The 25,935-nt window shown below is 37.9% G+C and overlaps 1 protein-coding gene across 1 annotated transcript in view; it reads right to left on the minus strand.

The window, feature by feature from the left end:
• Positions 1 to 25,935, minus strand: part of ITGA8 (integrin subunit alpha 8) — a 128,786-nt gene that overhangs the window by 40,189 nt on the left and 62,662 nt on the right. The window contains exons 21-25 of the mRNA XM_068404603.1: positions 22,968 to 23,060; positions 17,120 to 17,199; positions 13,986 to 14,066; positions 8,534 to 8,639; positions 6,506 to 6,664 (exon numbers count right to left, since the gene is read on the minus strand). Of these exons, the coding sequence (XP_068260704.1) occupies positions 6,506 to 6,664; positions 8,534 to 8,639; positions 13,986 to 14,066; positions 17,120 to 17,199; positions 22,968 to 23,060 (519 nt within the window). The remainder of the gene's footprint in view (positions 1 to 6,505; positions 6,665 to 8,533; positions 8,640 to 13,985; positions 14,067 to 17,119; positions 17,200 to 22,967; positions 23,061 to 25,935) is intronic.

Consider the following 25,935-nt stretch of genomic DNA (forward strand, 5'->3'; position numbering starts at 1 on the left):
GGGCCAGATTCTGACCTCTATAACAGGATAAGTTCAAAGTTGCTCCACTGAAATCTGGTCATTAGTTCAGATCAGAATCTGCCTATTGTACTCTAACGATTTAACCAGCTTTAGAAAGTAAAAGAAAAAAAAAAAGGAAACATGAATTCTAGCAACACAACTTTTGATCATTATTTGTTACAGATTTATTTTGGTAACAACTCGACTTTGTATAATGCAACAGTTTGTTCATTTTTAATCTCATATTAAAATGCATTCTCTTCATTCTTTATCTTCACAGATTTTTATTCTCTGATTAAAAGCTATTTTTATTGTTTGCAGTTTGTCTTTAATTTCTACACAGAGCGTTTACAGCTTCTTTCAAGAAGCCTCAGAGAATGCCTGGGAACCCAATTGCTAGGGAGGGAAAGATAAATTCTAATTTATGACAAACCAATCATGTAAAATCACAATAAAATATATGTGGAAGTTTGTAGTAAGATTTGAAAAGGAACTCACCTAAACATAGACAAGATTATTCTTTAAGGGTCTCAGATTATAAAGAGCTATTTCAGATCCATCTTATCAGTTCCTTTAACCTCTGAACACAAAATATCTTAAAAAAAATTCCTAAAGAAAATGTTTGTAATTGTAAGAAATGTTGTAGCACTAAAGGGAAGAGAATAGCTATAAACACATGTAACCTTCCACACACTAATGCTGTGTACTGCTGCATTGCAAAATTTGTACCATTCATCTCATTAAAATTATGCGGCCAAAGAAGGAACTGTTTTGACATTGTTTGAGACGTTCAGTCAAAAGCATCCTGCAAAGGAAAGATACTATAATTTATTAACTGATGAAACGCCCTTAAGCAAAAAGAAGGACTTTTTTTTCGTGTTGCTTAATTAGGTTAACATTGTCTTTTTGCAATAAGGGAACAGTTAAATAGCTAGTAAATCTCTCTCTCTCAGTGTGATAACATGTGGGAATTCTCTTTCCAGGATTCTTTCACCAGCATATATAGGCTTCTTTAATGATGACAACTTAAAAGAACCATAATAGAATGACGTGCCTTTGAAGAAGCCCTCAATATATGATCACTACTGATACATATGTAGATTCATTTGAATACTAGATGATTTTTATATTTACTTTTTTTTTTTTATCCTAGAGTGTTAGCGTCTTCAGTAGTGAATTATTACGGCAAAGGTTTGAAAACAGCCCTCTGTGATTAAGAGAAAACATACATGTCTCCTGCAGCAGTTTAAAAGCAGAATTTCTCCAGTGGCCTAGATGTTCAGGTTAAAGATACAATTTTATCCTTCTTGAGCCCATAGCCCAGAATTGTACAACTCTGCCTCTGTAGCTATTTTATATGCCACATATTTTGTGCACCATACTTTATTTTAAATGGATTCTCCCTCCCTCTCTTTAACTACAATGGACTGTCTTGGTTTCCCCACCAGGGAAAGCAGTACTGCTTTCTTCTCCTGAACCTTGTCACCTTGAGCAGATTTCCAGATCTCTCCAGTTCTTCACTTCTCATTTCAAAACCCAGTTTAGCTTTCCTCTTTTTTCTAGTCAGGCAATACCCTCTGCTGCAATGTGTAACTCCACCAGAAATGCTCTGGAAGAAGAAGTCACAGAATCAAGTCACAGAATCAATCAGGTTGGAAGAGACCTCTGGGATCATCGAGTCCAACCATTGCCCTTACACCACCATGTCAACTAGACCACAGCACTAAGTGCCATGTCCAGTCTTTTCTTAAACATATCCAGAGATGGTGACTCCACCACCTCCCTGGGCAGCCTGTTCCAATGTCTAATGACCCTTCCTGAGAAGAAATTCTTCCTGATGTCCAACCTGAACCTCCCCTGGCGAAGCTTGAGGCTATGTCCTCTTGTCCTATCGCTAGTTGCCTGGGAGAAGAGGCCAACTCCCACTCCACTACAACCTCCCTTCAGGTAGTTGCAGACTTTGTGTAAAATCTGTTATGCAGGAGGTGTAAATGACCATTCAAGAGCAATGCATTGGATGGCATTATTTTGTCTCCAGACCAGGAATTACATACAGTAACAACAGCTCTGCAGCATGACGAGACACTGCCTATGGAGGAGGTTAGCTCCTGACAGTTGTGTTAGTGGATGTACCTTACCCATGTGGTAGATTTTAGCTGCTGTTTTGCTGCTTTCCTGCCAGATGCCTCACTCATGGTACTACAGTGCTCAGCTATTGAGAATGTGCCATGTGTGCCACCCTGTATCATCTACCATAGTTGGAAACCACTGCCTGTACCTCTGGTATCTATAGGCACTGGCTCCATAAAACTACTTTTTGCCATCCATCTGGGAAAAAAAAAAAACAAACAACTCATCAGGAATACTGGCTCAGGCCAAAGGTCCATCTAGCTGAGCCCTCTTCTCCTCAACACTGCCTTTAAGAAGATGTGGAAGGAATAGTAAGAACAGTGCATGCATACATAATGCTCTCTCCTAATAACTTTCAGCTTCCAAATATTTTCAGCTCAGGGGCTTCTTGATCTGCATGAAGTTTTTGTTCATTTATTGATCTTCACTGGACTTACATTTTGTGAATTTGTCTAGTTTCCTCTTAAAACCATGTAAACTTGTAACCCTGACTACTTCCTTTGGCAACAAGTTCCAGACATCTAATACTTGTCGCATGAACCACCACTTCCTTTTGCTTGTTTTGAATCTGGCTCTGCAGGCTTCATTTGATGCCTCCAATTCCTGTGCAGTGAACACATTGCATTCCCGTGCAGGAACTGGCAGAGAGAAGTCAATCCCACCCACGCTCTTCCTGCCACTTCTGATCTTGCAGATCATATTTGTGCACAGTCACCTTATTTCTAGATTGAAGCATCCTGGTGTACTGACTTCTTCTGCAAGGGAATCTGTTCCATATCTTTGATCACGCTCCTCTTTACACCTTTTGTATGATTCTTAATTTTATTATCCTTTCACGTTCCTCACTGCCTTCAGAGAAAGATAAGCTAGAAAAAAGGAAAAGTCCCTAAATAAGAGGCTTCCCATGTGTGCACAGGTTTGATTTATCTTTGTGGAAGAAACAACAAAGCTCAAAGGAAACCTTTCTACAAGACAAGGAATTCAGCAATGGGGAGGAATATACTGCTTTAACTGAAGCTGAACAATCTAAGTAATTTCAAAGGGGAAACGTCCAAACACCCAAAGAGAGCTAGGTTCTGAAATCCAAGAGGAGTCCTTAGCCTTATTTGGAAATTTGAGCCAGGCATTCTGCTGTTTATACAAAACCTGAAAGAAGCTGTCTCTGTATCGTCTTCCCATCTGAAGCAATAGATAAGCATTACATATTTGAAACCTGATTTGTGTATTCATGCTGTTCAGTGCTTTGAAAAGCTAAAATAAGGAAAAGATGTTATTCTTGCAATAATGATTGTGCATCTAAAGCCATATTCTGCTAAGACAGATGGACCATCATTTCATTATTACAGGAAGATTTTGCACAAGCCTCACAAGAATCTAGTCTTGTTTATGTTACAGATGTAATCATTATCAAGTAGAAGAAGAGCAAACCCAAAAAAAATTTTAAAAAAATCATAAAAAAATACTTGCCTGAAAATGTCATTAAGAACTGTGTCACTATTCTACTCTGGAGCTCTGCCCTCCTGACAGTAATGCTCCCATCTCAGCTGCTTAATTGAAAGTTAAAACAGAACACAGTGGTTAGGGAGGAGAGATGCTGAACTCCTTTTTGTGTACTTGCAACCTGATCTGACCAGTGGCTTTGTGATGCTAGGCTTGCAAACACAAATGCAGCAGCTCAGCTTCTTGCTCCTCACCACTATTGAAAAACAGGTGGAAATGGGGTGGAAAAGATTAACAGAAAAAATCCTCTGTTTCCAAACTTGCTGTGTTTTGGGTACAAAATGGAAACATTTCCTATCTTCAGTTCCCTGTCACTCATTTCCTTTTTCTTCCTCTAGAGAAACTAAACAAAAAGGTGGAATCCTAACCCCTCTCTGGCTTCCTGGGTGAAACACAAAAGTCTACCCATAATGTATTTGGTATACATCAGTTTTTCCATATTCTTGTAAGTATATATTGTAGTTCAGTTTCTTTAAGCTAAAGACTTGTCTTGCAGCTCCTGTGGTCATGAGCAGTCCCTTTGAATCCACTTTCATCCAGTGTACCGAACTCAAACCCCTCCTGGTATGCAAAAGACGTATAGCACTTTTAGCATTTGGAACTCAGCTCTCCCTGCAAGATGTTTAACAGGCTACTGGTTAAACTTGAGAAGTGTTGTTTACTCCAGAAGTGTCTGGAATCAGTTATGCTTAATAGATTGGATACCTTGTTTTTGATGGGATAATATGTAGAGCATGTTATGCTAAATCTTCTGTCTTTGAGCCAAACCAAGCTCTTTTGGGGGGATCTGCCATCTCAAACATAGATCTTAAAACAGGCTTTTAGACACTGGAATATCAACACTTTACTGAGGAGGCCGCTACTAGGCTTCCCCTTGTTAGTGTTTCCTCCAAACTCTGAGATCTCCAGCTCTGCTATGAAAGAACCATGTCCATGGAATGGGAAGCAATTTGGATGACAAAAAATAACTAGGAGTAACAGTTATGAAAAAATTGGTAGGGGATTTTTTTCCTTTTGCTGATAAGATGATTAAAATAATTATAGAATCATTTCCAAGTAGAAAAACAAAAAATCTGTCATCTTGCTGACAAAGTTGTAACTTTTATGACTTAATATTGATTAAGCCATAAAATAATTGTAGACTATATGAATCCTTTTATCAAGTGCCAACATATGAAAACTTCCATTTGTGGAGTACATTCCATGCATAATTCCAGTTTATGGTTTCACTTTACAGGATATTCAAAGTATGTTATTTGAAAAATTAAAATAATTAACACTTAATGGTTAGACAGGTAAAAAATATATAGGCTTCTAAAATAACTCCCTTTTTACAGATTATACTGTCTCATACTATGTTGAACTTAATGATAACATAAAATATATTATAATAAAAATATGTATTTTATATACTTGGTGCAAGGAAATAGCCTCTGGCAACCAAACATTCTGAGGACTGACTGGCTAAGAAGCAGCTGTGCAGAAAAAGACCTGGCTTAAGCTGCACATGAATCAGCAGTGTGCCCTGTCAGCAGTGACGGCCAACAGCATCCTGGGCTGTATGAACAGAAGCAAAGGCAGTACATTGTGGAAGTCATCACTCCCCTCTGCTCAGCACTGATTAGACCACATGTAGATACAATATCCATTTTGGAGCCTCAGCAGGAGACAGAGATCTGGAATGAGTTCAGTGGAGGGCCCCCATGGATGCTCAGGGCTGTAGCGCTTGTTCTGCATGGAGAAGCTGAGGGACCAGTGCTTGTTCAGTCCAGAAATGAAGAAGCTTTGGGGGGACCGAAGCTGTCGGAGGGAGAGGGTTATCACAAAAATGGAGCCAGGCTTTTCACAGAGGTGCATGTTGGGATGATGACAGGCAATGGGCATAAGTTGAAACAAGAGAGGTTCAAACTTAATGTAGGGAAAAACTTTTTCCCTGTAAGGACAATCCAGAAGCAGCAGAATTTGCCCAGAGAGGTTTTGCAGTGTCTGTCCTTGGATGTTTTAAAGACTAGATTGGATAAAGCCCTGAACAACCTAGTCTGATCCACAGCTGACTCTGCTTGAGCAGGATGTTGGAGCAGAGTACTCCTGAGGTCCCTTCCAACCTGAATTAGTCTATGATCCTAAAAAAACAAATCACCATACCAATTAACTCAAATATTTGTACTGGAATAAAAAAACCTAAGATTGTGTTAACACCCCTTAGAAATACTTAATGCTACAATAGCTGGTGGCTGTCTGCTGTCTGTTAAATAAAGAGCTCTGAGAAGTTCATGTCTTTCAATTTAATGATATTGCATTATTGTGCTATAAAGGATTTTCCCCACTGCTAACAGGTTCAGATGTAAGACCTTTTGATAAACAAACCAGTGGTAGGTTGTATCAAACTCAACTGAAGAGCTACATGCATCCCTTGACGTAACAAAGGTTTATGTCACCTTTGGGAGTTAGTTCATCTGCTAAGCACTGCTGTACAGATGACTTTCTGAATTAATGTATTCCTTAGGATGCAAAAATTTTCAGGGTCCCATGAGAACTGAAAAAATTTGTGCCATCTATTCAAAGCCATGTGAAAAATGACCCTCAAGGAAAACCTTGCAAATTTCCATTTAAAAAATTACCTTGTGTCTAATGCTGTGATACTGAGTCAAAATACAAGTTTCTTCTGATAAGAAGAGTACAGAAACCAAACACATACCATGCAATGCAACTGTCACACTAGAAACATTATAGACTATATCTTGCTTCTTACCCAGGAAAATGATCTCACGGTCATGGTGAAAAATTCCCCATAAACTCCATCCCATTGTGGAGTGTAAGCAGAAAAAATCAAGCAAAATGCAGGCAGAGATTGAAATAAAAGGGGCTGACTTACCTTTATTTGCATTGTATTAATAGGAGAGCTCGTTTGACAATGCAGTGGTCCATGTGTCTGAATATGAAGAATGTAAAGAAGAAATTCTTCTTGACTGGACACAGGCCAGCCGACACGGAGAGCTGTATTGTTGATGGCACTTGGTCCTATGTTGTGCAGCTGTCAAACAAATATCATCAGTACTTTCCACGGCAGTAAATAAAAATGAAAAACACAGCAAATACCACTTACACATTTTCAAATTTTTAGTGCCCATGACCTTGAAGTACTTTGGGAAAGATGTACAGATTATTAATATAATTTTATTGATGGAGAATCTGTGGCAGGTAGGGAAAAAGGACCTCTCCATGTTAGTCACAAAGCCAGTGGCAAATCTGGGATAACAACCTTTTTTGTCTGAGTGTATATTCAAGAAATCCATCATCTTTCCCATTTTTTCCTACATATGAAAGAGCTGAAATTACCTAAAAAAGTATAAAAAAAACCCCAAACCAAAACACACTAGCAAAATACACTATACAAATATATACAATGAACCTTAACAGAACGTACCTGAAAATAGTAGCTGAAACTTCAGGACACAGAATAATCACATTTCAGGGTGCAGGAATAGAAGGTATAGCAAAGCTTAAACTAGTTTTTGCAGTTAGGAACTCTATTTTCAAGACTTCTCAGTTCAAATTTCCCCAAAAGAAAAAAAAGGAACTAGTTTTCCTAAAGTAACATCCCAGGACATTATTCTTTTCTGGGAAAATGAGTAAAGATAGAAATAGCAGAAATTTAAAAATCTGGGCTTTTAAAATAGTTTTCCTGTATCAGTTTACAATTTGAAAATATCTGATGACCACAGGAAGCTTGGATATGTGTTAACACTGGACATGAGAGCCCAAGAAGCAGAATACCATGGAGCTTCACTCAAAGTTTCTAGAGATGTGAGAATGTCCTTTTTTAAAATGTGTAGGATTTTTGTGACTGATGAGCTTTATTTAAAACCAAATAAACCCCAATTTCAATCTTATATCTTCTTCAGTAAAGGGTTTTTGGGTGGATGTTTGGGCTTTTTTATACTTTGCTGATATCAATAAACCATGAAAGCGGTTTCTTTAATCACTGTAACTATTTAATCACTGTAACTACTTCAATACATTTGAAGTCACATATATCGTTCCATGAACAGCCCAAATGCTTGAAACAGGAAGATTTGTTAGCGATTTTTCAGTTTAGATAAATGTGTTAAGATGAGGAATTCATAAATCATATTTTGTATTTTACAGTCTACTTCACTACAGTTTAGTATTAGTCGTGCAAATTGTAATTTTACACTGCTGGTTAAGCTCAGTTGCTTATATTTTCTTGAGTGCTAGTTTGTGAATTACAACCATATGTGAAGGACCCTCTTTTACCCCCTAGAAGAAAGGTCATCCATCAGATTCCAAAGATGGTCTGTATTCCATGTAGTTCACTCAATGCACTTTTTTCTAACCTGAACTCTTTTTCAATCGATGAATCATCAATAGAAAAAACCCAACAACAATACAACGTGGAAATACGTATACTTCAAGCATTAAGAGTTATTTTCAACAAAACATTTTCTGAGCAATGAGGTAACAAGTTACATGTATATCTACAGTTTTTTTTTCAGTTAGCTAAATGTTAAATGAAACATATTTTTTCCTGTGCACAACACTCATAGCTTTTAATGAGAAACCAGTCAAATCACTGAAAATATTTGGCATTGATTGTAATGAGCTTTTAAGCACTGTTTTTAATTCTTGTCAAACACGCAAAATGTTTATAGATCCCTTAAATGTCAAAGACAGACTCCTAGCATAAACTAATATCTCCTCCACTCCTCCATGAACCGATACTGTGGTTGTGAATTCCAAGATTAAATTTCGGTCATGTGCTAAAGTCAGAATATTTACATTTGTGGCTTTACCTAATTGCAGATAAAGACAGTAACTCAAATTCATCAGGATTTCAATGGGAGCAGCATAAGGTCCCTGTGGCAACATATATCATTTTTACCTCATAGATGTGTTCTACTAAAGGACCAAGTTCTTCTTCTTTTGTAGGTTCATCTTTGGGTTCCCAGTTGTGAAGCGGCAAAATAATTGTTGGGGGATGAGACACTCTGTAATGTATAAAACAGGTTAAAACAGTAACTGTTACCAGTGATCGGCTGCATTACTTTTACAAAAAAATTAAGACCACTATAGAAACCTGAGCCCTTAAAGGCATTTTATTTTGGCACATTCATTAGAATTAGGTGAGTTGAACAATACAATGCTTCCATAAAGTACTACCCAGTCCTGGCAGACTACTGAGGGTGTGCTTTTAGTTTCATACTTCCTCTGATGGATGGTCCTTTCCAGACAAGACAGTGACTCTTTCTCTGTTTGCAGAGAGGAATGCAGTCTGTCAGGCATTTACATCATTCTCACTGATGAGGTGTACATTATCCACAAAACTAGAGTAATGCTACATAAATAAATGTATTTTCTCATTTCCATTTAAAGCCTGTAGATGTTCAGTGCCATGCATCTTCCATCCCTGCAATACATTTTTAGATATTTATTTAACTGCTCTGATTGTAAATTCCTTATAACCTCTGTTATTATTCCTTTAAAAAACCTTGCAAAGTAGTTATCTCATTTTACAGGTGGGAGACTGAGGTACAGGTAAGGTGAATGACTTCTATGAAGTCACAATGGAAATTGGTGCATTAAGAAACTGAATTCAGGACTAGAGCCTGAAATAGTGCTCCAGGCTTCTCATTTGCTTTGCAAATGAAGCGGCAGCTAAGGTATTCCCTGAAACACCCTTGCAACTTGCTACATGTAAATTAAACATAAATGAAGAATACAGTGACTTAATATTTGACATCTTGCTTTCTGTCTGATATTTTATTTTTCCTTTCCTTCTCTGTCTGACCTCAAGAAAGGACCAAGTACTCTTCTGTTAACATTTCTGTTTCAATCACAAGCATTTTATTTCCCATAAAAACTGGAAGGTCTTTGGAGGGGTTCCATTCAGATGCCAACTTTAACCTTACTCTGTTATTGAGAAGTTGGGAAATCAGATCCCAAGAATTTATTTTAGCATGGTGAGTTCTGGCACAGACATCTGTTATCTGCTAGTACTGGAAGTAACTCTTCCAGTGCTAAAATGGTTAAGTATTGCCCTTTCTTTACAAGGGTCAACTCTCACTCAGTTTTGCTGGTTTCCAGAATCTTTACCTTAAAGAAAAGCCATAAAAATTTAATGCTTGTTCTGCCAAAGCTGGAAGTTTGCTGACAGAAAACTGTTAAAATAGAATTGCTAATGAGGTTTTTTCAGAATATAACACTTGACTAAAATGATGGACTTCTATCCACTGATATTAATTCATTTTCCGTTGAGTCTGAACAGAGAAAGCACCACTGCAGATTGCCCCTTGAAGAAGAGAACAGACTGGATGCTTTTGTGACACTTGCTGACATTTTAAAATACTTTAGGAAGAAACAAACTGTTCCTGCTTCTAGCTCTTATGTCATATACAATGAATGAAATGTCTGATAGAAACTTTGCTACAGAATACAGCTTCTCAAAGCAGCAAGGGATCCTGGAGAAGAACAACTTAATACCATCCAGCTAAAGCACAACTGTTCATGAAATTTAGAGTATCCTGGAGTATCCTGCTAACTCTAAATACTTCCCCAGACTTCAAAAGGCCAGCAGTTTGTACTAACAAGTGTGCCAGAGGACAAATTTACAAGTCAAACCAAATAATAAAGGAAGTGAAACATATTCGTTTCAGATGAGGTACTTAGCCTAATTTGTTCTTTCACAAATGGCCTTGCTTCCAATAAGAGATTTAATTATTAATTGTTGTAGGAGAATAGGAACTTTCCTGTGTTGTTACAAAATCGAAGACACAGAGACCCTTGAGCTACTGCAAAATTTGCAAACCAAAAAGTGTACATAGACAAAAAGAAGCAGGCACGAGGTTCCAAAAAACAGTGTTTTCTATTACATTCCCTGTGCAGTGTTTTTCTTATCCACAGAATTACAAAGTGCAAAGTGTAAATGTAGGCATTCAATTAAAATTATTATAAAGTACATAAGAATTCTTCTTTTAACAGATTTTACAGTTATTTTGAGGATTTCTGTTATTGACATGAAAGTAGAAAATCAGGTCAAATTAAACAGAAATTCTCTTTTGACTATTTTGTTTTGCACTTAGAATATTTTTAACATTTGAATGATTTATCAGACAAGGATTTTTTCTAGACTTTTAGGTGACAATGATCAGTCAAAGAAGAGCACTGAAAAATAAGATAAATGAATTATGTTCTACAGAAAATGCTTATGTGGGATATACAATAAGAATTCTGCCAGCTTCAAACCCTTCCAGTCCAAATTACTTCTTTCCTGAATCCTTCGTTCTTCTAGTGCTCTTTCAGCAGTGGGAAATAACAATTACAACTATAAAACTCTTACATTTTTATAGAAAAAAAAAGGTAAGCAGAATAATCAAATCTCAGTTATCAGACCAACTGCTCATTGAATGAACTATCTAAGGAGTTATCTTGAATTTCTTTTGAATAGGATATTAAAGATTTCTTCCTTTCTCATAGAGGCAGTATTTGCATGAGTCCACTGTGCAAGTATATATGCATGTATGCATATGCACAATTTGATAACTACTTCTTTTCCTCAGTAAAATGTACAATGATTCCAGTCCCATTTCATGCAACTCTGTGTAGAGCAGTAGGGAAACCAATGTAAGATATTTTCCAGTCCAAATGTGGACATAGTCTCTCTCTCTTTTTTTTTTTTTTAAATCTAGGAAACTGTGAGCAAATAATTCCCTTGGGGCGGCATGCTTTAGCATCTCTGAGTAATTAGAAAAATCTGTCAACAGAGCTTTTGGGAATTTTTGTACATGTGTGTTATAGCTAATAAGAAAACTAAAAGACTTAAGAGGAAAGAAACTGGAAGTCATTCAATTAAGTAATTCCTCTGTATTTAGTGACCTGTTTCTTAGCACTGCAGGCAGCAATTCAAGCCATTTTTCCACTTGTGGGCATGCTCTTTTTAAGAACTGAGGATGTTTTGGTTGTTTTTTGGTGTCTATCTATTTATCTATTACAGAACTTTTCATTAAAAAGAGCACACTATGGCACAGAAAGAACATGATGCAGGCAAAAAGTTTCCAAAAAGTTTGCAAAGAATACAAAAGGTTTGTAAGATTTTTCTGTGAAAGTGATGAGAAAACTGAAAAAAAACCAGAATCTGCAGCACTGAAAGCAGCCCTTACTGAGAAGTCTTGTCTATATATCCATAACCATTTCACCGATGCACTGAAACTCCAGCCAGTCCTTAACCTAGGTGTCCACCTATGGCAACATCTAGTAGTTGCTGTCTCAGAACGTTTTCTCACACATCTGCAGCCCACCAACTAACTAACCCCTTTGATTATTATTTCCTCAGCTTGTACTTCTCTTTCTGTGTTACCTTCTCCCTCATTTTGTATTTTTCACCTCTCTTCTTATCCAGCTCATTTCCCTAGATCACCATTAACTACAGAAAATTAAATAATACTCTCATTCTGTTCTTGGTAAACATGTAGCCTTTCAATTGCTCCTTTTCAGAAATATAAGCATTAAAATATATTCACACAGTCTTTGAGTGCCAGTCCTCTTTCTTCCACCTAACTCTAGCCTTAGGGTTAGTCTTCTTAACCTGGAAAGCACTTACAAAATGTGATGAAAAATACTTTAAAATTGTCCCTGATTTAGATTGAATATTCATGCAGAAAACATTATCTCTGTGATCAGCAAAACGGTTGGACTTTCTGCTGGCACTAGGTAGTCAAAGTATTGTCTTAGCAGTGATAACAATAAATGGATTTTTATAAACGCATAAAAGCCTAAATAAATGCATTTTTATTTGTTTACACCTAGGTCAGCCCCTTGAGGTGCATCACGTAAGAGACATCTACCTCTCTTGCATCAGCCAGGCCTCATGGCCTGACTGTGGGAGTGAAGCTGGGCCATGTACCTCCTGTTCTCCCCTTTCAGTGCCGAGAATGGCTAAGGTCCAGAGCTGTAGTTTGAGAAGAGATGTAAGAAATCTGAGATCCCAGACAAAAAGCATTTTGGGCAATTATTTGCTTTAAAAGAACATCCTGCTGACTTCCTCCAGGATGCCAGGATAGGAGTCTAGTTCCAAGATTTTACAGGGTAGTCTGAGATTCTTATCACCTAATTGCATTTTATAGTTTCCAAAACCAAGCTGTATGTGAAAACAGAGATAGAAATAATCGCCTTTGATCATATCCTGTGCTTGTTTAGTTTCGATATCCCTTGTGTCAGTGGACAGGCACCTGCTTCAGACAGAAATGTAAGAATCCTACAGTAGTAGCTGGTTGACCTCTTGTCATAGCTCATTCCTTATCCATCACAGAATCAACCAGGTTGGAAGAGATCTCTGGGATCATCGAGTCCAACCGTTGCCCTGACACCACCATGTCAAATAGACCATGGCACTAAGTGCCATGTCCAGTCTTTTCTTAAACACATCCAGAGATGGTGACTCCACCACCTCCCTGGGCAGCCCATTCCAATGTCTAATAACCCTTTCTGTAAAGAAATTCTTCCTAATGTCCAACCTGAACCTTCCCTGGCGAAGCTTGAGGCCATGTCCTCTTGTCCTATCGCTAGCTGCCCGGGAGAAGAGGCCGACTCCCACTTCACTACAACCTCCCTTCAGGTAGTTGTAGACTGCAGTAAGGTCACCTCTGAGCCTCCTCTTCTCCAGGCTAAACAACCCCAGCTCCCTCAGCCGTTCCTCGTAGGTCAGACCCTCCAGACCCTTCACCAGCTTGGTGGCCCTCCTCTGGACTCGCTCCAACACCTCAACATCTTTCTTGAAGTGCGGGGCCCAGAACTGGACACAGTATTCAAGGTGCGGCCTCACCAGTGCCGAGTACATCCTTTCTCCAAAGGCCTCACTCTGTTCTCTATTAGTATATGCTTTGCCATAATATGTTTCATCATTCCAGTCATAAAAGCAGCAGATTTTGGTATTCAGAATTAAGCGCATAAGTGGTTGCACAAGCAGACCTACACATATGAACAAGCATTTTGTACTACTAAAATCCATACACAGTTTGAATGCCCAAATAAAATGTCGTCTTTGACTGGTGTTACTACAATGTGGGATTTTACAGTGTGCTGCATTTGCACAGACACTCAGTAAGTTTACTGGAGTCCATGTGGGCAGTCCTGCCCTACATGACCTGGTAAATCCTTAGTAGCTCCATCCTGCAAGGCTTGCAGGGGTGAGACTCCCTGGGAATTCTCAGGTGTTCTTGGTAGATAAGGCGTTTGGGATCATAATATGTCAAAAGATTCAGTACACGGGATTATTATATGTGGAAAGATTCAATACAAAAAATAGTTACCATTATAAATTGAAATAGTCGACTACTTACCCTCTGATCTGAACTTGAGCCACAGCACTGATGTTGATATGGAGGTTAACTAAATTGCTGGTGGGATTAATCTTGTTAGAACTGGAAGAAATATGTACAAGGGTTAAAAAAGGTTATTTAGCAGAACTCTAGATTGTTATAGATACTGCACTGAATACCACAAGGCCTACAATTAGGAAGCGATGCCATTGGACATATTACAGCATGGGCTTGCTATTACCACTCCTCTGTCTTGTAGGACACTGGTATTTAAGTTTGATATTATTTGAGCTCATCACATGTTTAATAAGACAATCAACTCAAGCTTCCTTTAAAGAATCCTATGCGTGAATATGATAATACAAATTTATTTAGCTCGGAATGTCATGTAAATTCCCTTGTTCAGCTTGGCTACCTGTATGGATAGGAGTATCTTAATAGAATATAAGTGTGTTTCATGCATTAGAGGAAGGCAGTGTTAATGAACAAGATGATAGGCTTTGTTACGATAAAATTTGCTTTTATGACTCTCCAAATGACAGAGTGTCTGAAGAAAAATAAACAAAACAAACTGTTTCTTTACCTTTCTTATTTTCTCCCCTCGCATATCCACAGAGTGTTTACACTCTTAATCCCACTTAGCAGTGAAAACAGATCCCTACGTTTAATGCCTAGTGCTCTCACTCATTTTATTATCTTTTCTTATTGCAAATCCTTAGGAGCAAAGTTAGTTTCTCTTACTTCACAAGGCCATTCCTATGACTATAGCCCATTCATGTAAAGAAAGGCTTGCAGGTTCAAATTCATGAAGACAGTGAAAATAAATAATTACAGACTTGGAATTTATTTAATTATGGGATTAATGATACTAAATTTGGAGTTTTTTTCCAAGCAAGTGTGGAAGTACTTCCTTGCTTCATGGAGACTAAGTTTCTATTGCTGTCACAGTTTACTGTTATCACATCTGGGTAGCATCAGTCAAATGGAAACATTCAGAGGAGGCCAGCATTCCCAGCGACTGACTCCTGAGGAGTAAAGGGCAATACTGCTTTGATGAAGGCTTTCTGGTTACAGATTGCTAAAATTAGAAGCAGCTCTAATTTGTTTGTAAACTAATGCAGATTCCCCTCAAACATAATTTGAACTTTTGATGTAGTCCTCTATAGCCATTGCTTTGAGTACAGAAGTACAAAAATTGCTTAAAGTATAAAAATGACTATACCATTAATTTGCTAGAATAAGCTGCTCTCCAATTTGTATAATGGTACTACTTCCCATAGAATTAAAATACAGATTTTGATCATATATATTTGGTATTCAAATCTTGTTTGTGCTTTATAGTATTTTGTAGAGAAGAAAATAGTTTAAATGGAAGTGCCAGGACTTCTCCCTCTCTAAGGGGTATACATTTGCCTAGCAAAATCAACACCAGAAAAGGAATCAGATTTCAAGACACTACTCAGCCTCTTGCTTATTTCCTATAAGTAATGAACTTCAGTCTTGCTAAATAAAATATTTATTTTCCAGTTGATGTTTTGGAGTAAATTAAAGGCCTCTTTTTTGAGTAACTCAGACCAGAACACAAATTCAGACATGTTCTCTGCTTCCCTTTCCTTTCATTTACATAATCTCCTCTTTCTGCCTTATGGATTTCTGATTCCTTTTTCCTTTAAGATTGTTTCACCTGTTCACTAAGGACATAGAAATGCACAAAGTGTAGTGCTGCTTGAGAAGGAATGTACAAAACAGTGAGTTTTAACTATAGGGTACATTCCCTATGCAAGAAGTTTTACTTTTTTTTTTTTCCCAAGTAGCTGGGTGCTCTTCAGCATTTTGATACCAGTTTGTGGAAACTGTCCTTTTTGGTAGCCCAACAGATTTCCTCCCTTTACATTTTAGTGAGTCACACTCATGGAGGAAGCATGGAAGCATGAGATGTAGCTATCTCCTGAAGTTCAGACTCATTCCTCAGTAAAGCCTTGTCACTTTTTCTACAAAAGTGACCTAACCTCAACTCTTACTACCTACAAAGATCTAGCTACCCAAAAAGCTCTGAACCTCCCCAATATCACAGCATGAAAAGGGTAGTGACAAGAGCCTCTGATACCCATTTCAGACTGTATTGTTTGCATTAATGACCTGACAGTGAACAGTGGTATGAACAGGGGACCTACAAGCTAGGCGTTTTATCTTGTATCTCTCTCTGGAGGAGACCATGCCTAGGTTTGCATGGCCTCCAGCTCGCCAGCCAGAACCCTGGGAGACAGCTGAGGCCTGACCAGGCACCTCATTGTCTTCTGTGGCATTGTTGTGCCCTTCCTGAGTTTCTGCATGTCCTTTCCTTCAACAGTTACATTCTGGAAATGTGACTTAAACATTTTAAATGTCTCAGTTATTCACCATAGTGAACATGATCAAGGCCCTCATTAAAGGCTAGACATTAGCAATTAAGTCTCTGTGCGTGGGGCAGGGAGGGCCCCATCAGGAACTCCAGTGCGTATTTGATGAGGACAAATGGAGCAGAAGCCCTGCCACCTACTGAAAAGTCCTAGGTTTGTTCTTGCTGTTATCCTAACCCAGCCCGTCCTGTGCTTTTTTGTCCCTGTGGAGGAAGTACTGCTCAGCATGAAACAGAAGATTCTCCAGAAGTAATATTTCAGCCCCACAAATGTGGAGGAAATGAATGGAAAAATGACAAAGGTTCACCTGCATGAAACTGAAATAGTTTTCTCTCTTCATGCCAGTAAATCGGTTGAGCAGATTTTAAATGCTCTATTTTCAAAACTGTCATGAAGAAGTGGCATGTCTTTGTTTTTTTTCAGAGCATGGTTACAAAGTGATCACTGTTCATTAATTCCGAAGTGGAAAATGAAGTACAAATTTGGCAAATCTGTAGAAGATCCTTGGACTACTGACCAAAATCAGTTAACCTGAATTTTAACAAAATAAAATCCTCAGAATAAATCTCAGATTGATTTTGCTAAAAGCTAACAAGGCTCCAATTCCACAAATCCTCCTGAAGAAAGCTACCATAGGAAAGCCCATGAAATAACCGATGACACTGAAAAATTAGAGTGACCTTCTTATATATTAAACTTCAGATATCAATAGGAATTCAGAATTTAAATAACCATACTCTTGATAAAACATCTAACCTTTTCATTTGCAGCTCAAAACTGATGCTGAAATCTGCATTTTCAAAATGCTGAACAGAAAATCGAATGCCTGTAGAGAACTGAGAAAGAAACAAAACAACAGATTACTAAAAAAGGTTGATCTCTGTATATCAAGAAAGCAGTACTGTTCAACATTGCATTTCACAGACTTGTATAGGATAATGTTGCTTTTTAAAATGAGTATGAAATAATATCATATAGTTGTTTTCAGGAGAAAATACCATCCTGCCTGTGTATGTCACCAGATGGAAAACTTGGCTGGACAGAGGAAAGATCAAGAGGAAGAGAGAAGCATACTCCTAAGAACACAGCGGTGGGCCCTTCTTCATCCAGCCAGTCTTTGCTTTACTTTGCCAAGCCAAAAGAAAATAATAGCTGTCTGGCATCTCTCATCCCTGCCTCCATCCATGCATGCCTTTGTCCAGGTCTCCAGGGCTTCCTGCTCCTCCCACTGTCTCTGGAACTGTGACATATGAGCTGCATGCTTTAGGTGTTGCGGGGCTGACTGATCACCTTTTTTTCTTCTAGAGGCTAAATTAGCAGCAGCTTGATGTTTTAGTTTGATTTGCTTTGAGTTTTTTCATTGCAGCTTCTGGGAGTCATAGTTCAGTTAAGAGGAATTCAACTTTAAATTTATATTTGCAGTTCAGTTTGCCACAACTTGCAGTGTGTGACTATAGAAGATCGAGAGTAAAACACAGAGTTCCCAAAACTGAAGGAGATAAGGGCTTCCGCTGGTGCTCCCTTGTGTTTATGCAGAACCTGCTTCCTCCCTCTGATAATTTCCATTTGCTTTGAAAGAAGGGCACAGAGTAAAGCAGAACAAGTTAATTCAGAAGAGAGAATGGAATTGCAGAGCTAACTAAAGAAGGAATATACAACAGCATATGCTTGGGTCTCTGTAACCCTCTCGTTGGACATAGTTACAGCCCCAGTATGCAAGTGGCAGGGGAGCAGGGGGAGATGCTATCTGCCCTCCATGTTAAATTAATAAAATTGTACTGCAATGTTTAAATTAGTGTTTTTAATTGCCTTATTTCAACTGCACGTGTTTTGAAACTGGTAATTTTTGAAATGTGAATTTTGCTTTGAGACTGACAGCAAAGTCTACAGCCTGTAATCTTGTAAACTTCTCACTTCCCTACCTCCCCTATTGCCTGATGGTAAAATTTCCTGCCAGATAATTTGCACACTGTGCTTTCATTTTTTGAAAAAGGATGGTTACACATAGCCATATTCTCCATGTGGAGAAACAATCTTCCTGAGAAATTCATCAAAAAGTATTAGGAAAAGAGGACATCATTCCTTCATCTCTGCCAATATCTGACTAGATTACAGGGGAAAAGAAAAAGACGTGTCTGCTTGGCATACTTTCCTTAGCATTCTTGGGGTAGCATTGTCAGCAACAGGACAGGACACAACAATGTGGAGTTTTATGTTTGTGACCTAGATTTAACATCACTGAAGAGGAGGCATTTTCCTCTGTGGGCATAATCTCAGATGTTTAATCAATTCCTTTTTCCCAAGCATGATTTTTAAAAAATTTTCATTCAATTCTCCTTCTTTCCTCACTTTCAGTGGTACATCACTGAATCTTAATCCATCTCCAGAATGAGACCTAGCTAGCATGTTTCAATTACTTCTTTCAGTTGTCCTGTGCTGAAAAGAATATTGTCATAATAAAAGAAATGGCAAGTTCAAATCTTCAAATTCTGATCACTTTAATGTCATAGTTATAGCTAATGTCTCTTTTTGGAAGTAAAATCTTGAAGATGAAAAGATAATGCCCATTAAATTAAACAGAAGCTGAATAGCTGACTTGGAATAGAGACATAAGCTATTTTTAAGACCACTTTTTGGAGATTATTTTAACAACTGTATTGATATTTCATTCACCTTTGAAAATATAACATGATTTTTTTAATCTCTGAGACAAAAATTTCTAAATATTCAATTCAGCATTTCTCTTACTGTTTTTACTAATTAGTCTATATAAACTTGTTTTCACTTATAGCAGAAAAAAGATTTGATGAACCAAAGATAAAATTTTCCTAAGATAGAGCAGACATGAACTGCAGTTTTGATGATCTATTATACCTCTGAGGCTTAATCCCTTATTTAATACTGAAACACACTCTTACCGTACGAGTCTAATAAGCTGCAGATGTTGCCTTTGTATGGTTGTATGACTCTCTTAATGTCAAGTATCCCTTGACACTGCTACTCCTAATGGGGCAAAGATGCTCACACGTCCTTGCTGAAAATCCAATGAGGCCAAATGAGTTGAATTTGCTTGAGCTTGTAACTTAGCAATCACTCAACCTCCTTATTTTAGCAGGACATTCATTTTATCAGAATAGTTTAATCTTATTTAAAATTTTCCAAGTGAAGTTAGTTTCATCAAAATTGCATTTTCCACGTTTGTAACATCATGTATCTTTGAAATACATGACATTTCTGCTATTACTCATAAGCTTTAATATGTTATTATGTTTGACAGGATCTAGAAATACACGGGGAGACAGAGGGCTCACTTTTTTTGAAGTGTCTTACAGCGCATATAAAAGATAAAGCCTCTGTGGTCTTGAAGAATCAGTTTGGTACATACCAAGAAATAGGCAAGATCTTCCAAGCCTCCCAGTCTTCTAACCTTATTTTAATGCATTTCTATTAACTTCCAAATTGTTCTACCAGAATTCATAGTAAAACCTACATCTTACTTGCTAAGGCCGCTGAACAGGCATCAGGAAGTTTGTCAGTTTGATCCATTTCAGTGTCATAAATAAGTACTTTGAGCACCCTTTGCCAGCTAGATGGTATCACAGACATTTAGTTTGCATTCTGGGCCATATGGCGTGATTTTTCTTCCCGTTTCTTTTTATCGTCTTTTTAATCTTTTTATCTTTTTTTTTTTTTTAACCACAAAGGTATTACTGAAAAAGTTAAGTAATTTTTTGTGGCCAGTAAACCATTTTAAGGTCACAGGTTTTCAAAAAGTCAGATATACCAATTTTGATGATAATAATGCATTTTGAAGATGTGCAGTGTAAGACAACTCTGTAGCCAACTGCAGTAATATCCCATGGGTTATGTCACAAAATCCTGACATAGTCCTCATACTCAGAAGTTGATCTTAAAGAGGCCAAGAATTCTAGGATTTCAGGGTGCTGAAAAGTTATTACAGTAACTCAATAGTTAAGAGTTTTAGGAATGTTTCATTTTGACCTAACCCTCCCTTCCCACTCCCTCACAACTTCCACAAAGAGTCCCTTTCGGACTGAATTTTTTGAGAATAACTGATCTCCTGCCAGAGCATAATTGTTTTGCAAAACTGGAAATGGATCAGAGCAGCCTTTCGTGATTTATGCCATTTGTACAAAGGGCTGGTATTTCGCTGTTGGAAGTACATTCGCCATCATAAATACGTTTGGACTGAAAAAGTTCAAGTCCTTTCACCTTAACTAAGCTTCCAGGAGAGCTGGTTTCAAAGATAAAGTTAGGCTTTAAGCTTTCACTCACTATAATCAAACACTTTTGCCATTTGGCTTTGTAATGCGCTGTCTTCATATGCCTTAATTTTCAAGGGTTAGATTCTTTTGTTGTAAGCCAGAATATCTTTAAACACGTTAGAACCCTGCAGTTTCATTTTGCTACTTCTAAGTCTCTCTTTATGAAGAACTTTTCTTAGGAATATTTGGTAACTGCACTTATGGCAGCCCTAGAGCTGATTCTGAACTAAAACAGAATTAGTTATGCTGTGAGAATTCATAAGGAGACAGGTGAGAGTAGTATTGCTTTAGTGGCCACCAAATAGCATTCCTGCAGTCTTCACACTGCTAGCATTTTGGGTCAAGGATGATGTGAAAACAGGGCTTTGGATTCAAAGGCAGGAGTGTGAGGGGCTGTAGTCTAATACCTCCACACTCAGACCTTTCCATTGCTTATGTTTATGACAATATGCAGAAAGATTTGCTCCTAGCTTGACATACAATGTTAGTGCCTCTTGTGTGTAGTCTTGCTTTTCTCTTCCAAACCCATGGGTTTTTATGCTGTCCTTCCCCTCCACTGCACCCCGATCATCCACAAGATTCTTGACCATTTTTGTCTGTATCTTGAGAATTTGCTTCTGCCTTGAAACTAACCAGGAAACCACTAAGCAGATATCTAAATTTGCTGGTTTTCTGGTACGAGAAAATATCTGCCTTGACTTGGGATTTATCTAGAGCTTTGGCCCATCACTGTCTCCCATCATCCCATTATGAAAACTCCATTCCTCAGAAATGTTTTCAATTACTCTTACTTTTTAGGAGTTTCATTTAGTAGAATAAAACAAAAACTATAAAATATTTTAGACCTCTTCTCTATGTTCATTGACTCCAACACCTATCCGGTCTGCCTTCTTAGTGCAATGTCTTTCCCAGAAAACATTTCTAGTACTCCCTTCAGACTTCTGATTCACAATAGTTCCACAGAGAAGGATCCTCACCAGGCAGGTTCCTGATCCTAGTCGATCCACCACCTGGAGTTAATTTTTCAATGGTTTCCAGCACCTTGTAATCTCAAAGAGTCTATCTGGGACTGCTTCTGACCATGAAGGCACTTGACACCTGTTCTCACACTCACTTTCAAAAGCTCTATGACTGATCTGAAGCTAACACTATGATCCAAACAAGCTTATTCTAGTCCCAATCTCCTATCATATGACCCATTTGGTTCTTTTATCGAGGGTCAGCCAGGAACTGCTTCAAGATCATAAGACGCCAGGAAAACATCCCTCTATAGAGAGTCTGAAGAGTGAAATATTGATCTTCCATAGGACAACCTTAACTTAGTAGGGATTTTGAAAGTACTAAGGAGATTTGCTTTGGTTTCCTTTCAAAGCCCCAGGCCCAATATGAAATGCAAACAGTGGTAGTTTTCGATTAAAAACTGTTGTTTACTCCTCATATATGTTCATGCTGTTGACTACTTCATTTTTATTGGGACAGCTTTTTATCTAGGTATAAAAGCTTAGGTTATTTACTTTTAGTTAAATATTCATAGCATTTATGAATTTATGAGCAGTGCTAGAATTCCTCTGCAAGGGCATCCATGGCCAAACATTCCTGGATTCAACACTTCTGGGATTGCCCTGAACTGTTTTGTCATGAAATAGGGACAAGTGATGACAATTGTGGAATGGGTAGCACTTTTTTTATCTCCAAACCTATGTTTAATGGTTATCATCTGCTGTCCATCATCAGTCATTATTCAGTTCCACTTTTGCCTAAAAACAATGCTAACAATGTTCCATCTAATGTGTAGTATGATTTATGAATAGCTGTCTTAGGAAAATGTTTAGAATGACACTAATAACTGGAAGGAAAACTTGACTACAACCACATTTTAATGGATATAAATCATGATATAAATTGATAAGACAACCCTTATGCACTCAAGATGAGAATCGGGCTAAAGAAGCTGTCATTTACTATACATATCTTAAGTAGAAAATACTAAAAGGGAGAAATAAACAGATCACATTACGTATGGGCATTCTCTTCTCATAGTAGTGCACCTTCTGTGACTTAAACTGAGTCACATTTTCTTTAGAGTAAGTGAAATAAAACACAGGATCTAGCATCATTAATCGTTTAGAACAACAAATTGTTAGTTTTTCAGAAGCACAGTTCTGCCTCTTCTACATCAACAATTTCCTGTCCAAGTAAATAATTTGGTTTAGGTGTTGCTTGTTGGGACACATTTTGCTAATTGAATAGTTTTCCATTTGCTCCCCTTTAAAATTCAGTTAGATAAAAATCAGTAAATGCATCTGGTTTTCCCTTACGTTTGCGCCAGCCACCATGGGGTTCCCAAGATCACAAACCACCATTCTAGTTTCATTTTCCATCTTGTAATCACAGCTCAATACACGCAGTGCCTGTAACAAAAGGACACCAATATCGGGGTCAGAGATCACAGTGAAATGTATCCAGTTGGGAAAGTGATACCTTTTTGACTGTGACATTTCTTTTGATTTCAGACATCTGCTCAGTGCACTTATCAAAACGTTTAATTGGTTATTGTCAGACAATGGGGGAAAACTGATGCCAGGGAAAAACAAACACAAAAGTTTCCCAGTACCTTAAGAGCCATGATGAGATCACTCTACTTCTAGTTTTAACATACTGCTTTGTTGTTGTGAATCATTCCTATGGCCATAATGACTCAACAGAGAAAAGAAGAGTAGGCAAAACTGGGTGAGGAGAATAGGCCTCACACTAATTGCAATAGTTGTATTATCCATCACTAGAAGCCTCTGTAGTGAAATTCTGGCATTAGCAGAACTTTATTATGGACAAACTTTAGAACTTTATCTTCCAACCTGTGGTAAAGTACTTAGAACACTAAATACTTCTGTAAAAACATAAACTGTTACCTGTGTTTATAGTTTAGCAACAAAGGAGATGATAGATTTTCACATTATCAGAAATTAAGGTTTTTGTTGTTTATAGCAGTAAGTAAAATTTAACTGCTTTTCCAGCAACTATTCATTCAAAGCCCAGTTTGTACCTGACATTTCTCAGGCAGTTTTGTTCGACAGCTTTGAGGATACACTCATATAATTTCCCTCTAAAGCTCTTACTGTAAAATGTATCCTACTTTTTTTTTTTTTTAACCCTTTAGTCTTTATCAGTAGTTGTTATCATCTGTAAACAAAACAGACTGTATAACAGGAGGAACAGCTATAGAATAGTGGAAGTTAGGAGATACAGAGTAAGACAAAGCAACAAAATGCTTGAGGTTTTTCAGTTTTCCTCTCTGGCATAATCAATAAAAGAAAATACTTCCATATATGTGCAGAAGGAAAAAAGCTTTGTAAAAGCAGGATGCAGCTAGTTGTTGCTATGAGGCTCTCCCACTACCTTTCCTCTCATTTGTGATTCTCACAGATTAAGCAATATGTGCAAGGTCATGCTCTTTATAAAAGACTTGGGAAATCTCCAGACCACTGACCGCCAATTCATTCCTATCTGTAAAAGCCAGCATGGACATGCTGACCTTATAATTTCCTGAGATTAAAAGAAAAGATAGGGCATGTCCTAAAAGGAGCCCATGTGAAGCACGCCCTCAGTACACACCTCACTGTATACTGGCACTTTTACAATTTGCTAGGAGGAAACTAAGTTTGTTACACAGCGTGTTCAGTGCGCTAATAGCCTTTCCAAACCATTCTAGGGTTGGTAGTGGGGGATTTTTACACTCTTTCCAGCTGGTTAATTAGAAGTGGGAAGCAATACATGGGAGAAGAGAGGGTGTTACCATAGGTGAAACCAAACTTGTCTGGAAAACTGTTCATTTTAGCTTGATGTGTGGGTTTATGGTTTTGATTTTGGTTGGGGGGCGTGTGAAATTGAGGTCTAAACATTAGAAAGTAAATATTCATCTATATTTGACATTTTGCAGTTTCTTTATTAATGCTGTATCACACATCAGTACAGAGTAAATCAGGCCTTATCATGCAATTTTTTGTCCCTCAAAGGCTGAGCAAATAGAGGAGTTTTGCAAGTAGATTTTCTGCAATTTGGAAGCTGTGCTCTTTAGACTGAAATGATTAATGGCACAGAATTTATATGACCAGCATCACAAAAGCTAATTTCTGCAGCCTAAAGACGTGACAAAGGGTCAGCTGTGGTAGAATTTCTTCAATACTGAAATTTATTGCCTTTGTTTTTTCACTGATCACCTTTTTGAGGTGGTTAAGTGCAAAACAGGAAAATTAAAACCAGGCGGGAAGCAAGCAAGAGCAGAGACTTACACATCCAGTATTGTCAGTATCATTGAGTTCATATGTAACTCAGCCAGATGGAAGGTTTTGCCACAAAACCCTTCTACCTGCCACTGGTAGCAATTTATATTTTTATAGTAACACATGGTCTTTTTGGCAGTCTTGAGCAGAAGCAAAACCCCAACAATTAACACGTGTGCTCCCAGGGTGCATTTTAACTAGAGAATGATTGGATGCTTTAAGTAATCCAGGCAGCCTACAAACATGAAACTCTTTCTGGTGGACTTAGTGATGAATTACTAATTGATGTCAGCGTAGTTAAGCACAACAGGCTGCAGAGTAAAACACCTCCTCTCTTTCCTTGATCAACACCCTCCAATATTATTTTCAGAGGAAAAGTGGATAGATTAGGTACCAGGTGCCAGAATCTAGCTTCTCATCTAGCTGAGGTATGAAGAACTAGTGTTTGTCCTCACAAGGCTCAGACCACATCTCATCTAGCCAGCCACCATGTACTTATTCTAAGAATTTTCAGGTAAGACAAGCAGGTTTCAGGTCTTTTTCTTTTTCCTATTTTAAGAGAGGGTTATGCTTTAGTTCAGAAAGGCATGGGGATAATGGCTCAGAGGTTATCCATTCAATATAAATCTGGTTATGATCTGCAACAACCCTGCAGTTCCCAACCTGAGCAGAGACAGTTATGCCAAAATACGCGATGTTTTTGGCATGGAACAAAAACCTATTAGGGCTTTGTATTTGCCTGATTTACTTCTACTATTTACCATGTGAATTTTGGTTCCAGCCATTGCTCCTAAGGCAGGATTGAGCTGTTCAATATGGTGAATTCTTTCACTGGGCAAAGGATTAGTGCACAGTATTCAGGTAATCGCTTGGGGTTCAAGCATACAATCATGCTACTGTAGCGTAAGAATGTACCATACAGCAAGTATATACTGTCTCTGGATCTGCTGCTGGCCATGGAGATGTGATGTAATACAGTGTGGTTATACTTTTTTCATTGCAGCTA

Source organism: Nyctibius grandis, chromosome 7 (genome assembly GCF_013368605.1).
Source record: "Nyctibius grandis isolate bNycGra1 chromosome 7, bNycGra1.pri, whole genome shotgun sequence".
Lineage (NCBI taxonomy): Eukaryota > Metazoa > Chordata > Aves > Nyctibiiformes > Nyctibiidae > Nyctibius > Nyctibius grandis.